Genomic DNA, 16,102 nt, shown 5'->3' with positions numbered 1-16,102 from the left:
ATTTTAGTGGCAAATAAGAAAAAAAAGAAAAATAAGAAATTATGCAGAATTTAATAGGTTTCATTTTAATTGATCATTTAAATGGTACACAATACATGACAAAAGTAAAAGCCTATTAATGATCATTGTTCCAAAAATGCACTTTACTCCCATTAACTTAGTTATATGATTTCAATGTAAACACTTTTAAAGTAGAGCTGTAAATATTTTTAATCTCTGATATTTATTTTTTACAGGAGTCTCTGAACGTTATTGATGCCAGTTTGATGGATCTAAATGGTCCAAGTGAAGATGCACTAGAATGGGATGAAACTGACATAAGTAATAAGCTGATTAGTGTTCATGAAGATTTAAGTGATCCTGATCAGGAGCTGAAAAAGGATGATCTAAGCCAGAAAACTGCTTCAGGAGAATGTGGTGACAATGACGTGAATGAAGACGAAAGTATCAGTGATCGTGGAAGTCCTCTTTATTGTCCCACCATCACTTCCCCTCCAAATCCTCACATCTATCAGGTCTATAGTCTTCATAATATTGAATTATCAGAAAAAAAACACATGCCTTTCTTGAAAAAAACATCCAAACTCTCCAGTGTAACACAGTCTAACATTTTAAACAAAAGTCTTAGTAAAGACTCTTCATTTTCATCTACCAAATCCTTGCCAGACCTAATAGGGGGGACAACATTGGCAAAAACGTATAACTGTATGTACCAAAGTGGAAACATAAGCAGGCATTCTGAGAGTGAGAGTGGGATAGTGAGTGAATGTGATACAGAAACTACAAATAATTCAGAAATTTTTTTACTAAATGATATTGAAAGCACTCAGAGTAATCCTGAAATTGGGCATGCAGAAACTCAAATGGATGGCATAATTGATGTAATAAAACAAAAAATAAAGCAAGATGAAGAAGACCATGTTAGTCTCTCAGATGATTGCCAGTTGGCACCTTCTGGATGTTGTGGAAGTGAAATTGATGAGGACTTGGACAGCGTTACCGTGTGTAAACCTGTTTGTCTAGAAGAACTGCAAGGAAAACGTGATGTGTTTACATTTTATGATTACTCATATCTTCAAGGCTCCAAATTCAAATTACCAGTGATAATGAAACAATCACAACTTGAAAAGACACACACAGAGGGTGCTTTGTTTCATGGCTTTTGTTTTGATAAAATACCTGGTAAATCTGAACATAAGCCTGGAGAGTCACAACCAGATGGGTTTATTCATGACCATAGTCTGGCAAGTATCCCTGGAGGATCAGATCCCAGTTCTTGCAAGTCTGCAGAAACAGTAAGAAAATTAGCTGTTACAGAGAATACAAGACAGATTTCAGCTTTGTCTCGTAGTTCTTCATTAGAATCACTGTCTGTAGTAGGTGATTTGTTCAGCTCAGGTATTTTTAAAAGTGGAGATGGTCTTCAACGAAGCACCTCTTTGGAGAGCTGGCTGACTTCCTACAAAAGCAATGAAGATCTTTTTAGTCATCACGGTTCAGGAGACATAAGTGCAAGTAGTGATTCTGTTGGAGAGCTCAGCAAAAGGACATTAGATCTTTTGAATCGTTTAGAAAATATCCAAAGTCCATTAGATCAAAAGATAAAGCGCAGCATCTCTGATATAACACTCCAAAGTAGCTCTCAAAAAATGTCTTTTACTGGACAGCTGTCTGTAGATATTGCATCCTCAGTCAATGAAGACTCAGCGGCTTCTCTCACTGAACTCAGCAGCAGTGAGGATCTTTCTCTCTGCTCTGAAGACATTGTACTGCATAGAAATAAAATACCAGATTCAAATGCATCATTTAGAAAACATCTTAATAGATCTGTAGCTGATGAGAGCGATGTCAATGTCAGCATGATTGTTAATGTCTCCTGCACTTCTGCTTGTACCGATGATGAAGATGACAGTGATTTGCTTTCAAGTTCCACCCTTACCTTAACTGAGGAAGAGCTAGGTATCAAAGATGAAGATGATGACTCCAGTATAGCAACTGATGAGGATATTTATGAAGAATGCAATTTAATTTCAGGACTTGATTATATAAAAAATGAACTCCAAACTTGGATTAGACCAAAATTTTCTTTGACAAGGGAGAAGAGAAAAAGTAACCTCAGTGATGAAATTCAGCACAGTAAAGAAGTTAGTAATGAGACATCAAAAGCCATGGATACATTGAGCATTGAAACACTTTTGAATGGTTCAGTACAGAAAATATCAGAAAATAATGGCAACAGTAAGAATGTACCACGTGATCATGAAAAAGGGACAAAGGGTCACTTGAGGAAAGATATCTCTCAGGTTGTGAAGGATCAGCTCGTGGATGATATGGAGAATGGCAATGTTGAAAATACTCTTGGCAGTCAAAAGGAAGGGCTTGTGAGAACATCAGCAACTTCCAGAACTCATACATCACTTGATGTTAGAGAAGCTGAAAATGAACGTTGTGTCTGTGAAGCATTTACAGACAGTTCAGATGATTCACGTATGGATGGCAAGGAGACTGCTCTGTTGTCAGATGGATCCAGAAACCCTCCAAAAGAATGTCAAAGTCATCTTCAGTCTGATTGTCATGGTGTTGCTTACTCTCCCGCTAAAAAACCCTGTCTTGAATCTTCCTCAGAAACGAACTGTGTAGACACACAAGCATCCCTACCTGACGGTCAGCAACACAGAATAAGCACTACTGAAAAATATACTGATTGCTGTGCAGCCTTGAAATCTAATGAAGCAGAACACGAGTCCTCAGCCAGTGGTCCTGATTCATGCTGTAACTGTGAATCTGCTGCTTTTGATAAAAGAAACTTGGAAGATGGCTCAGTACATAACTTTGTGATGGAGATAATAGACATGGCATCAACAGCTTTGAAAAGTAAGTCACAACCTGAATGTGAGTCATCTGCTCCAACTTCATTAACACAGATCAAGGAAAAAGTGTTAGAACACTCTCACAGACCCATCCAGCTAAGAAAAGGGGACTTCTATTCTTATCTTTCACTTTCTTCTCATGATAGTGACTGTGGAGAGGTAATCAAATACATAGAGGAAAAGAGCAGCACTCCTGTGCCACTGGACTTCACAGATGAGAGAGAAAATATTGAATGCTTTTTTGAAGCTTGCCCTGAAGAAGAGCGTGTTGAACAGCAGCAATCTGTTTCTAATGGTACTACCGAAGCACGAGTTGAACAGCAGCAACCTATTTCTAACATTATTTCTGAAATACCTCCAGAGTCACCAGGCAAAGTGACTCTAGAGTCAATAGGAAAAGTTAAAACTTCATCAGAAGATAGGCATTTATCTTTTTTATGTGATGATGACATTAATATAAATGTCCCCAATCCTAACAAACAAAATGCATCAAATGATTTGAAAAATGCTGATGATGATTTGATGATTTCAGATTGGAAAACTGAAGGATTGGAAAAGAATTCTCCAGAGCTTAGCAGTAAGAAGAGTACTATAGGAAAATCATGTGGAATCGATGAACCCAAAGGATGTGTCGCTGCTTCTGAAGAGGCTTCAGCCATAGAGTTTCAGTTAAAGCCCAGCCATTCACAGAATAAGGAGGTTTTGCACCAAAACACTAAAACTCTTACTTGTGAGGAAACTCTCCTGACTCTTCATAAGGAAAGACACATTAATATGCACAGATAGAATGTAAACCTCTCCAGGCATATACATTATCCTAAAAACAGGTATGTACTTTACAATATACACGTTGCACTTTTTTTTTTTTCATTTCTTGCTTTTTGCTTTTTTTTTTTATTAACAGTTTTATACAGTGAAAAGAGATGAATCACCATCCAGGGTTTGTGTTTTATGGTAGTGCTATATCATTTGTTTTAACTACACTAAAATCCTCTAAAATCCTGAATTACATGCCACTGGTCAACAAACGCAGTGAATAGTAGCTGCTCCTTGTCCTTTGGCTTTGCACTGACTGGAGCTGCTCTCTTCTGGAATCTTCAAATCTGTTATTTTGCAGAACTTGGGAATCCTTCAAAAGTAATATATCTATATCACCTCCTCTTCCTTTATCAACTGAGCTGTGGAACCAGAAACCAGCTCTACTCATTCATCCCCTTCTCCACAGACAGCTGACCTTATGAGGTATTCACATGTGCTTGATGAATCTGAACTTTTGGTTTTACATGGATTTTGAGTGACCAGTGAGTTGGAATTCTAAAATATTTACAGACAATCCATGAAGAATGGCTAAGCAGACTGGAAAATAAGTAGAGAGAGAATGTTATCTCTTGGTGTCAGCTTACCATGACTTACGTTCAGTAAGCCATTATTAGTACTAGGCTAAAAGTTGAGGTTACCAAAATAAGAAATCTTTGCAACATCAGTGAAGAGTATAATGTGAAGGTAATGTAGAACAAAGACCCAAACACCAAAGCAAATGGAAAGTGTTAGCCACACAGCAGTACTGAAAGCTTTGGTTCTCTTTTGTGGTAAACATTTTGAAACAGAAGATGCTTGAACCTAAGTTGAAAATCTGGCTCTGATCTCTTCCAAAGTTTTGGAGTGGTTCAGAACTGGAGTTTCTGACGTCACATGAATGTCTAAAAATAAGCTGTATATTTAACAACAAAAGATCTACAGAGCAACTTCTGGATCAGATCCCATGGAGCTGTTGTTCTGAGTCTCACTAGTTTGGTGAGCCAAAAGCCAACATAGCTGTGCAGTAATACCATTGATCTTTGGAAACACTCATCCAGTAGACCAGGCCCAGCATGACAACTCTGAATGCCACTCCAATTCCAAATGCTGCTGCTTATCAGAAGCTGTAGCAAGGGAGTTTCCAATAAGCCATGAGGTTAAGCACTGGAACAGGTCACCCAGGCTAGTTCTAAAATTTCCATCCTTGGAGATTTTCAAAATTAACATGGACGTGTCCTTGAATAATCTGATCTACTTTTGAAGATAGCCTTGCTTTGAGCAGTAGGTTGGACCAGATGACATTCAAATTTCCCTTCCCAACTAAGTTATTCTATGATTCTATGATACTACTAGGAGAAAAGGACATTATTCATCATTGAAACCACTAGTACACACTTATTGCAACCTGTATAGCTATAGCAGAGGATCTGAGCCTATTTATACAAAATAGATTGCTTTGCTGCTGTTGGATATTTAACTTCAGCATTTCCTGATTTTGCTGTATTATACTATTATGCTTTGGGATTTTCTTTTGCACACTTTGGTGTTTTACCCACCATTCACATATTCACATATGTATAAATACATCTATCAAAACCATTAGGTTATGGCAGCAAAAGTCTACACCTTGCCACTATGTCTTTCAGACACAAATCTATTTGAATAGTGCATTATCTTGGAACTGTCATAGCAGCGAGGATATTTCTTGAATGGCTTTGAAATGGGCTTTCCTGACCTGCTGATTGCCAGTTAGGTTAATACCTGGACACATCCAAACAACTGGAGAAGCAAAAGAAATCAACTGGGAATTACAAAACTGATAAATGATACTATATATTCTAGGATTACATTCAAAAGATCATGTGTATACATAGGCTTGTATATGGAAGTTGAGATGATGACTAAAGTATGAGGTTGATAAGTGATGATTATGTAAACATAAACTTTTCCTAAATTACTGTTTTATTAATTTTCTTATATTTTTCCCCACTCATTTAATAATATTAATTTGAAGAAGAATACTTACTGCGTGTGATTTTCTTCTTGTTCATATTCTTTCACTGATGAAGACAATAACATATCTTTTCGCTTCATTGAAAGTACTTTTCCTCTGAGGATCTCAAAATACTGTATAAACTTCCCCTCAATCTTCAGAGCCTCATAGTTACTTACATGGTAGCCAGCTGTGTTTTTCATAAGACTGGGATGAGACAACATGCAGTTAACAAGGCATAAGGACCAAGATTGGACATAGAGGATTTTAATACATGCCCTGCAATGCAATGCAATGGAATGCAGAGCCTGTATACAACAATTTCATAGGATTATATTAAAACTGTAACATTTAACGTAACAAAAATTTAATTTTTGACTCGGTGTTGAAAAATAATTTTAAGGTAACAAAGCCCTTCATACTACATTCCACTTTTTAAATATAAGAAGATACGTTGTTTCTTAACAGATACTTATAGCATTGCTTCCATGGAAATTATGTACTGTATTATTCCCAGCAGTAAAGCTCTAGGATACATATAGTGTGTCTCAGGCACATCAAAAAAGGAATATATGAGCTGCTAGATTTGGTTTCGCTCAAGTCTGAGCTCCCTTCCCCCATTCGCAAGCTTGGTGCTTTAACTTCATCTCTCATGCTATGGGGAATGAATTACAGAAGCAATCTATCCTAATTTGTTAACTTATTCAAATAACAGTTATTATACTTAACTATGCTAAAGATTATCTTTTTGGTGGCAGATTGTTTATTTTTTGATGAGGCTAATTACTGATTTTCTAAAGGTAATTTACATTTATTACTAATACATCTTTTAAAATGTGACAGATAAATGTTGTTCCCATAAGTGTATTATGAAAAAAGTTACTATTTAAAAACACATTATTTAATTTGAAAGATAAATGGCAAACACCATTATTTTTCCTGTAGCACCTGTGCTGTAAGCTCATTTAAATGTGCAATTCCATGTGTAGCTGTAATACTTAGAGAAAAATAATCTATAGTATATGTGTACCTTAAAAGCATACTAAGATTTCAAAGCTGAAAAAAAGCATAGTTTCAAGTGTAGTTTGATTTTATACTATTTTAGTATGTGCTTTGGATGTACGGGAGAGTAAAATAGGAGAATATTTCTGCAAATGTATGTAAGTTGCAATCCTATTATTTATCAGCGTGCTACAAGAAATGACCATTGTGTTAAAATAATAGCAATTCCATAAGAAGGCTCAAAAATATCTGTCAGCACTGACTCATCTCTCATATGAGCCAACACAGAGTTCTTTAACAGAGGTGCTCATAAAACTAGGCTGATTTTGTTTCTTAAGTAGGGGACAGCTCGAAGGAACTATCTTTCTGTATATGAGCTCATGCAATCTTCTGCTGTCACTGTGACCCATGACTCACCAAAGGGATGGGAATTCTTAGTCACATATTCAATATGTGATCATATTCACATATAGTCACATATTCAATATGTAGAGATCACTACATTGAGGAGGTTTATGTGGTGTGTCTGGAGTCATCTCTAGAAAATATGATATACTTCTGTGTGTTATCTGTTAGTGCTTACAAGTAAGTCACAAAAGCTATTTCCTTCCTTTTGTACAGAATCTGTAATTTAAACTTAGGTATTAACTTAATTTGGAAAAAAATATTTTGTTTGGGCTTAAGAAAAATAAATCTGACAGTGCTGCAACGTTGGCCAGAATGTCCCGCCACTTACAATACCCAGAGAAGCCCAGGAGAGAGGGATGGCTCTATGGCTGATGCTCAGGACTGGTACTCAGAAGGCCTGGCTCTTATTTCCTGCTCAGCAATGGATGTTATGTATGACTTATTCCTTCCCTGCCTCAGTTTTGTTAGCAGCAAAATAATGAGAATAATGATTGATGGGACCTGTGAAACATGATTCATTCACTGAAAAGTGTTTTGAGATCCACAGATAAAGCATGATACAGAAATGCAAAGTACTGTTAGTTAATTATTCATTACAGGAGAGAAATAATATAGAGGTTTACAGAATAACTAGTATGTAATAATTTACTTTTAGAAAATGGAACTACAAGAGTAATATAAATTTTTGCTTATTTTTTTTCTTACAATTTTTATAGGGAGATGGATAGAACAATGTTTCTTTATAGAATTTAAAATGCTCTGACTTTTTAGCTCCTTACTGTCGTAGCTGACTTCTTTAAAAGAATTAAATAAATAGATAATCTTTTATTATCTGTGAATTACATATTTTTTGAAAAACCTGACATAATCCATCAGTGAGACTTTTCTTACTATAGATACATAAAACTCCTGCCAGAGTTGTAGAAACATTTTGATACGATCTTCCCCTTTATTCACATCAGTTCTTCCCTAATTTCTAAACAAACTGTTGGGCTTTTCATTCTTTTCCTGTAAGTATATTTCTTCTGTAACTGGGGGGGGGGGGGGGGGGGGGGGGCTAGTTACAGCAAATAAGATCAAAGGAGAAGGTAACTGGATAGATCCAGATACTCCTGCTTAATTTGGAAGGCACATAATGCATGTCTGGAGTGCCTCCTAGGAAATGCCTACAAGATGTACTTTGCACTAATCTTTGAGCAGTATTCTGACAGTTATTTCTTCATAATCCTCATCATAAGCCTGTGCTTTTTGATGAATAGTTTAACCCTAAACTCCAAGCTGGATAATTCTATAGTATGAAAATTTAACTCATTGCTGGTACTAGAAGTGTCTAAGTAGCTATTTACGATTTAAAATGACAGTGATGACACTGACAGTTCTATTCATGGACCACTTCTGTGACAATCTGTTCCTTCTCTCTTGAAATCTCATTTTATATGTTTACATAAATATTAAACTAAGTGACGGGTAGATCTTTTTGTTGTTTGCCTTTTAAAAACCCCTATGTTTTCATTGATCGGTGCACCTTTGAGTGCACTGAAGGTAAGTTTGCAGGTAAGGATGAGGACAGGATCCAGGGAAAAGGTCAGATTTGATGACTTCCATTGTTTCTTTAGAAACAAAGTCTTTACAAAAATCAATGAGTTTTCTACATCAAAACAATTTTTACACTACCTTGTACCTCAGGCTGTTAAAAGTAATTGTTTGCCTACTGTATGCTTCTGCGTTAAAGGCTCTGGCATGTGATCATTTAATGAGTATCTATGGTTGTTCTGGAAGAGCTATGTTTTGCAAATAAAACTGCATTTTCTGTAACCTGCTATTACTTTTTTGTTTCCTTTTAGAAACTTGGCTGCAATTCAGGTGCAGGTTCATCCTGTAAACCCTGGGATGACCTCCAATTCCATTGTATCACTGCCTTTCATTACACTGACTCCCAAGATAAATTTTCTTTCCAAATGTGATTTGTCCATGTTGGCTTTGTGATCAGGCTGCATATGCTAGTCCTATTTCAGTGATCATCTGGTATGGTAGCAAAGCCATTTGCTTTCTCGGATTCCTCTCCCAAGCTACCTCTAATGATCTGCCCTTCCTAAATTGGATGCTCCTGTACTGCTTACTTACCACTGGGTTCTGTTCCTTAAAGTTTTGAAGTTCCACAGATTTCATGATTGGTCTGGTTTATCTTTTCAGAATTGTACCTGCCAGTACTCCTCTATTTTATGTATCAAATTTAATATTTATGTGTATAATGCATAAGTTTATTGAAACTATTTTATGTTTAAAGTGACAATTTTGTTGGATTGCAGCAAAAAGAAGTCATTAGCTCTCCTTAATCAATACATCTAAAAATTAAACAATTAAACAAAATACCATTTTATTTATTTCATTTTAAAATTTAATCTATGCAACACTTCAAGAAACAACTGCATGGTGTTGTATATTAGGAACTGTTGACATTCTACGGAATTAAGTACAACATTTTGTTTTTTTTTATGCTTCTTGAGGTGGTAATGAGAAAAAAAGTTTTTAAAAATGTGTGCCTTGCTGTATTTCTTATACCATTTATTAAAAAGCTGCTTTCACAGTAAAATTATGTTGGTTTGAAAGGAGGAAATAGCAAGGTTAAGATGTGTGAATAATTTCTGTATATATGTATACCCAAGTGCAAACATTGATGTATAATGACAGTATAAAATGCTTTCATGTTTGTGATGTCCAGTGATGTGGAAAATATAAGCCTTAAAAACATTAGATTGCATGGTAATTAGAATTGGCATAATAAACATAGTTTATTGGGGAAAAAAAAATAAAGCAGAACTGGTGATCTGTTTTACCCGCGTACCAAGAACAGAATGCTGCATCAAAGTACAGAGGAGTACCTTTTTGTTTGCAAATATTTCCTAGACAGATGCAATTCCATAGCTGGTGAAGGCTTGTGTTACCGGGCTCAGAGGTAAAGATCCTTTTCCTTAAAGATTCTGCAGGTCTCCTAGATCAGATAAAGAGACACAAATATTTAGTAGATTAAGCTAGTACACTGCCAACAGCAGTTAACAGTGGTCAAGCATGCTTTTATATCAGATCTCCCCCCCCCCCCCCTTTTAAAATCACTAACAGCTGGATTTGGGGTTGTAAATTGTTCTCTGACTCTTAAAATTTGATTCATTTTCTTAATGATATTGAATAAGCTTTTTATACATTAATATATATTAATATATAACTAGATATTAATATATTATTAATATATATTAATATATAGTTTATATTACAGTTATATTATTTACAGTTTATTGTTTAAATAACTTAGACTGTACTTTTTAAAGGTTTTTATCTTGCGCTAAAACCATAGTGGGTGACTAAAAAGCAAGCCAGACCTACCTCTGCAAACATTATATTCATCTCCTGAAAACACTGTTGTGAAGGGATGGCAGGAAAGTATTAAGGTATGAAATACTCTCCCATACCATCTTTTATATATATATTTTTTTTCCATTTATACAAATGCTTTTGCAAAAAGCTTCAGTGTTCTACTACCTTTAAAAAATGTGTTCCAGTTTGAGAAGCTTAGCTAGTAGCTTAGAGGAACTATACCAACCAGATGATATATTCATATAAAACTGAAGTAACAAGTGTTTAAAATAAAACCTTGTGTTTTTCAAATTATTAACAGCTTCCTATTACTGCAAGAAACAAGTCATTTATCTCTCAATTTAAATTTCCACTACATAGCTTTGATGTGGGTAGGGCAGCAACTCCTAGCTTAAAGAAGAACATTAATAATAAGAAGCAATTTTTAAGAGAACCTTTCAAATCTGTAATGTTTTCTGCTCTTGCATATCTTGTAACATGTATATATCTGTTAGGTTGAACCTAGAATTATCTAAAATATATAACTGTATAGCTAAAGGTCACTGTAACATATTTTAACTATTTTTAAAATTATATAGAAAGTAATTCAGAATATAACTCCTAAGTTTAGTAAAATATTTATAGTGTCAATTATTTTAATTTATGAGTTATTTGTAAAATGGTCTTGACATGGGAATTGAGTTTGGGATCATTCTTTTTTTGTCTCTAGCTTTTTCTGTTTTATGTTGTATTTTCTTAAACTTACTTTGTCTATAGTCAGACCTTACTCTATGATGACAGAAAAACTAATAGATCGGAGGCTTTTCAGATCTGTCACTTCACTCAACAGACTGTGCAAAACTCCATCAATTACTTGTTCTGTTCTATTAGACCATTTGCCACAAATTCCATTTTTTTCCTAGGGGAAAATAGTAGTACTTGTCATATCAATAAGCCACATACTCATCGTACAATATCTGGAGTATTATATGGTCACAACTCAAATTTCAGTGGTTCCTTGCTGAGATCTGCTGAACATTTTAATTTAACTAGTATTCCCATGTCTATATTATTTGGTCTCGTGAGATAAAGTCATCATTTGTATGACTCTGATGCAAGACCCGTCATCATTATCAACTACTTTTTCTGGCATGGTTATAAGCATCTAAGCATCACCTTTTTTTTTCTTTTTTTTTCTTCTCAGAATATATTAGATTCTGATGTCAATAAAATTGATTTCTAAATGAAAAGAAAACTCCAACATACACTATACGGGATTTGTTTGTGTCTTAGTATAAGTCCTATGCTTATGGACAAGTTGTGCGTAGAACTTACATGAAGTTCTAGTGCTAACTCTCTAAGGAAAAAATATTGGAATAGTGTAAAATTAATGTTGATACACCAATATACCCTCTAAGTTCAGCCCATTCCCATATAGATCCTGTTCACTTCTTATGAAATTCTCTTGTGGTGCAGAAGCATGCTACAAGCTTTCTGCAGCATTTATCCCCACCTAAAGCTCCATAGGCTGCTTTTTATTCTGCACGCTCCCTGGCTCATGCTTGAACAACATCTGCAATGTGTGAGGGGGCCATTTGACAGCAATGGCCCTGACACGTGGATCTCCCTTTCCGGCCTGCTTCACATTCCTTCCAAAGAGAGCCAGAGCTCTCCAGCTCTAAGCAAAGGGAATGCATGCTAACACTAGTGGCAAAGCATATGCCTGAGACTGTGATTTAAAAGGTGTTTTGTAATCACAGTAGTTTTATGTATGGATAGCCTTGTGAACCACTTAACAGTTTGCCTTTTTCCAAAGGTAAGTCATAGACTATTTTACAGAACAGTGCCTCTGCATCTTTGTTATAATATGAGAAATTTAGGTGGCATCTCTACACCCATGGGGTAGATTGTGCTCTTCATTGTGTATTTGTGTACGCATAAGCAAACAAATACATGCACACCAGCAAAGATGCTGAAATTGTTTCTGTTTGTTTCACAATAAACAGTTTCTGGAATGCTTGAAATGAACGGTTTGAGACATATGGTATCTCAACCATCCTCCTTCAGAATGGTGAAGGGATTCGTGGATGTTGTAACCCCAAGTCCCGTGTCCCATGTTTTAGAATTTCATTCCAATTTTCCTGTGTTGAGTAAAACAATATATTTTGACAAAAATGTGCCTGGTATTAGGGCTCTTAAAATGTTTATTATTTATTTATGTATTTATTTGTGCTTGAAGACATCAAGAACAATGTTGATTGTGAAGGTTTCTGTTCTGCAGAGCACAGTAAAGAGTTATTAATGTTTAGGCCAGACCATACTCATGCTTGGCTCAAGAGGATTAACGGGGATGTCAGTTTCTTAGCCAAGTCAATCTCCTTCACTGACAAGTTTCTACAAACTTATTCCTAATAATAGCATCAGTTGGAGAGGGATTTTGGCCAGCAAATGACATCTGATCTATTGCCTTCAGTGCTATGCTTCTAACTTTTTAGACTCACCCAGTCCCTTATACCTTTTCTATCAACCCCAATTGCTTACATTTTTCATGTGACTACTGTTTGCTCAGTAAATGCATGCTCATCCCTGATTTTAGAAAGGTTTTTAAGGACTAGATCATAAATGAACTTGGTGTCACTTAGGTTTGTGCACTGGCTGAATTCTAAGTGCCTCAGTGCTTTAAAAATGTAATTTCCAATGCAATAGCAAGTAGTGCTGCTTTATTTCTGGGGTGTGGAGAAATAAGCTGAGTTAAAAGTGGAGTTAGAATTTTGTAGGTCAGTAATTATAGTGTATAAACATTACTGGGATAATATAGTTATTGATAAACTAATCATTAAAAATACAAGAAGCACAGAACTACATCATACTTGATATGGCATGGAAAAGAACACTTAGAGAAGTAAATGATTTTACTTCTGCCTTGTATTGAGCTCATATCTCTGTGACATTCTAGGAATGTGAAAGGAAATGAAAATAGTTTTAAAAACACGTGCAATTTTAAAAAGATTTTTCTCTTCCTTGTAATTACTATGAGGATGTTTTAAATGCAGTGAGGATCCAGGTGTAGCATTTGCCAAAGAAACATTAGGAGAGTGACAGGGAAAGGGAAACATATTTGACAAGGTTTCAAGCAGTAGTGGAAAAACACAAACCATTCTTGATGCACTTCATTTACAGCATGATAAAAATCAGACTCTGGAAGCACTGATACAGAGTATCAACCATCTACTCCACATCTGTCCTTTTTTTTTTTTTTTTTCCGGGGGAGATAAATGCTGCTAAAAATAACATGCCCTCAAGTGATGTGGTATGGTAATTTCTCATACAGGATACAGAATATGTACCTGAACTTCTGCTTTATAGCTCTGGAATCAAAAGTCTGATTACAGAACTGTCTTTAGATGGCATGGGTTTTGTTTCATCTTTGTAAGGAACAGGACCAAATTTGGGCTAAGAAACATCTGTCTCTGACAAGCTCAAAAATGAAGTTGCAGCAAGTAGACTTAAAATATTATAGATTGGCAGACAAAACAAACAAACAAACAACAACAACAAAATCCTTCTGTAAATCTAATGGTCCCTTGTCAGTAGTTTAATCAAAAAATACTTTAAGCTTCTAAGCTTTGTTGCATTATGGTATTTCAATTAGCTGATCATTATTTATCCTGACACACTGATGCCAGACAGATCTATGTCTCTGTAGTGTTTGGTTTACTTACCTCAAAGTAGGGCCTTTCAAAGTGCCAAAAAGATTATGGAAATGTCTTTTCAATGGTTAAAACTGGTAAGAACCAAAGGAAATCCCACAGCTCTGTTAGGCTGCTGAGCATGTGTGCCAGCCCAGCTGATCAACAATGGTTTTGGTCATATTTTTTTGGAGGCAAAGTCTTTAGCAAGCTTTTCATACACATGAAGTTCTATTTTCCACTATTAATATGACTACTAAAGAAATCTTCCTCTGTAATAGGATTTCTCTATAAATGAAAACACAAATGTTTCTCAGGCCTGTTGCTGTTCATTTTACACGTTCCTGCATTTCTTACTCTATTATATATACATACATATATTTATATATATAAAATGCTTATACCACATTGATAATCTTTCCTTGGAACTATTGAGTCTGGAACTGGTCTTCTGAGCCAAACAGTTCTCTGCCTCTACCTTTTCTTCTTGCACAATTCAGCAACCAAAGAAAGCATTTGCAACTTACAGATGTCGCAGAGGGAGTCAGAAAGCTGCAGGCAATTTACAGGCACCATTTTGAAAGGTATGCAAGTGGAAGGCAGAAAAATCAGGGGCTGGAGTGAAGAGAAGGTAACTGGTAGATATGTAATGGCTGCAGCTGGGCCAGCGAGACTGGAGGGAGAATTTGTATCTGCAAATATCATGCTGGCTGAGAAGAAGAGACAAACAGAAGATGAGGTGGAGCTTCAAGGATGGTTGATGGGAACTAGCTCTGGTTAAAATATTTGTAGAATGATAGGAGCATACAGTGTATTGAAACAGATTTATCTCTACTGCTAGACTTGTTATTGCAAACTGTAAAGTGATGCTATTCATGTATACTCATTTTTCTGAATCTGCTGTTCAGTATGCCAAGCATATCAATCAGATGTGCCATTGTCAGTTAATTAACATTTGATTGCATTAAACATAGGGTGTTGAAGAGGAGGTTTCTTCTCTGAGGGGGAGGGGTATCTATGAGTGAGTTCTTTGCAGGGGAGGGACGTGTTCTTAATAATTATCCTCAATTTTGAATGAAGTCAAACTGCAGTCTGTACATATCTCTGTCCCACTTGCCTACAGTAAGAGAGGAAGATAAATTAAGTGTATCAGCACCTTAGTCCTGAGTCATATATCCTACATACTGGCTTTTCGTATGTAGAACAACATACAGAAATGTAAAGCTCACTGTATTAGGTAAGTGTAGAACTGAGGTGTGTGAGGAAAGAGAAGAGAGAAGAGAAGAGAAGAAAAGAGAAAAGAGAAGAGAAGAGAAGAGAATGGAAAAAAGAGAAAAGAGAAAAAAGAAAAGAAAAAAAGGAAAAAGAACAAAACAAAAATGAGAAAGAAAAAGAAGAAAAGAAAGGAAGAAGGAGGGGGAAGAGGGAAAATTGAGTTATGTCTGCAGTATGTATCTATGATTATTTGATAGCATTTTGTAACGTAACAGACATGATAGTATTCAAAATAATGAATGGTTTATTTAAGACAAATCTGTCTTTCTTCTCCCAGCCACATAATACCAAGTCACTCACAAAAATGGACTGGTGGTGAATTTAGACATGATGGAAGGAGATACTGTACTCCTTTACATGATATATAATTAATCTGTGGAATTTCATTTCTACAAAAAAATTACTGAGTCAAACAGCTTAGTGGGATTGTGAAGGAGTCTAAATATAGAATGGACAGCTGTGCTAAGATAGCAGGTTAGTTCAAACTAATGACAGTGGAGAGCAAACTTCAATTCTCCATGCTGAAAGCTGTTGTCCACTGAAAGAACGGGAAATTTCCCAAATCCTACACAAAAATGGCCAAAGCAAGATTTCTGACTTTCTCGGAGGTGATTAGAAATGGGCCACTGACAGACAGAAGAAACATTAAGAAGCATAGAAAATGCCTTTGTTTCTTTTCCTTCCTCTTCTTTCTCCTGTTGAGAATGAAGATGTGA

The 16,102-nt window shown here is 35.7% G+C and overlaps 2 protein-coding genes across 13 annotated transcripts in view; one reads left to right on the top strand and one right to left on the bottom strand.

The window, feature by feature from the left end:
* Positions 1-9,885, top strand: part of AKAP6 (A-kinase anchoring protein 6) — a 294,067-nt gene extending 284,182 nt beyond the window's left edge. For 11 of the 12 annotated variants that reach the window (XM_083840099.1, XM_083840104.1, XM_083840100.1 and 8 more), the window contains 2 exons: positions 237-3,697; positions 8,916-9,885. In XM_083840099.1, the coding sequence (XP_083696225.1) occupies positions 237-3,656 (3,420 nt within the window). In that variant the 3' untranslated portion in view covers positions 3,657-3,697; positions 8,916-9,885. The remainder of the gene's footprint in view (positions 1-236; positions 3,698-8,915) is intronic. The other variant, XM_083840094.1, reaches the window with a different exon arrangement.
* The window catches only part of LOC310901080 (uncharacterized protein), a 59,948-nt gene continuing 47,511 nt past the window's right edge, over positions 3,666-16,102 (bottom strand). Inside the window, exons 3-4 of the mRNA XM_083840120.1 lie at positions 9,954-10,063; positions 3,666-5,868 (exon numbers count right to left, since the gene is read on the bottom strand). The gene's annotated coding sequence lies outside the window, so the exon portion shown is untranslated. The remainder of the gene's footprint in view (positions 5,869-9,953; positions 10,064-16,102) is intronic.

The sequence above is a fragment of the Anser anser genome (genome assembly GCF_964211835.1).
Source record: "Anser anser genome assembly, chromosome: 5".
In the NCBI taxonomy this organism is placed as follows: Eukaryota; Metazoa; Chordata; class Aves; order Anseriformes; family Anatidae; genus Anser; species Anser anser.
This window is presented reverse-complemented; position numbering and strand designations above follow the sequence as displayed.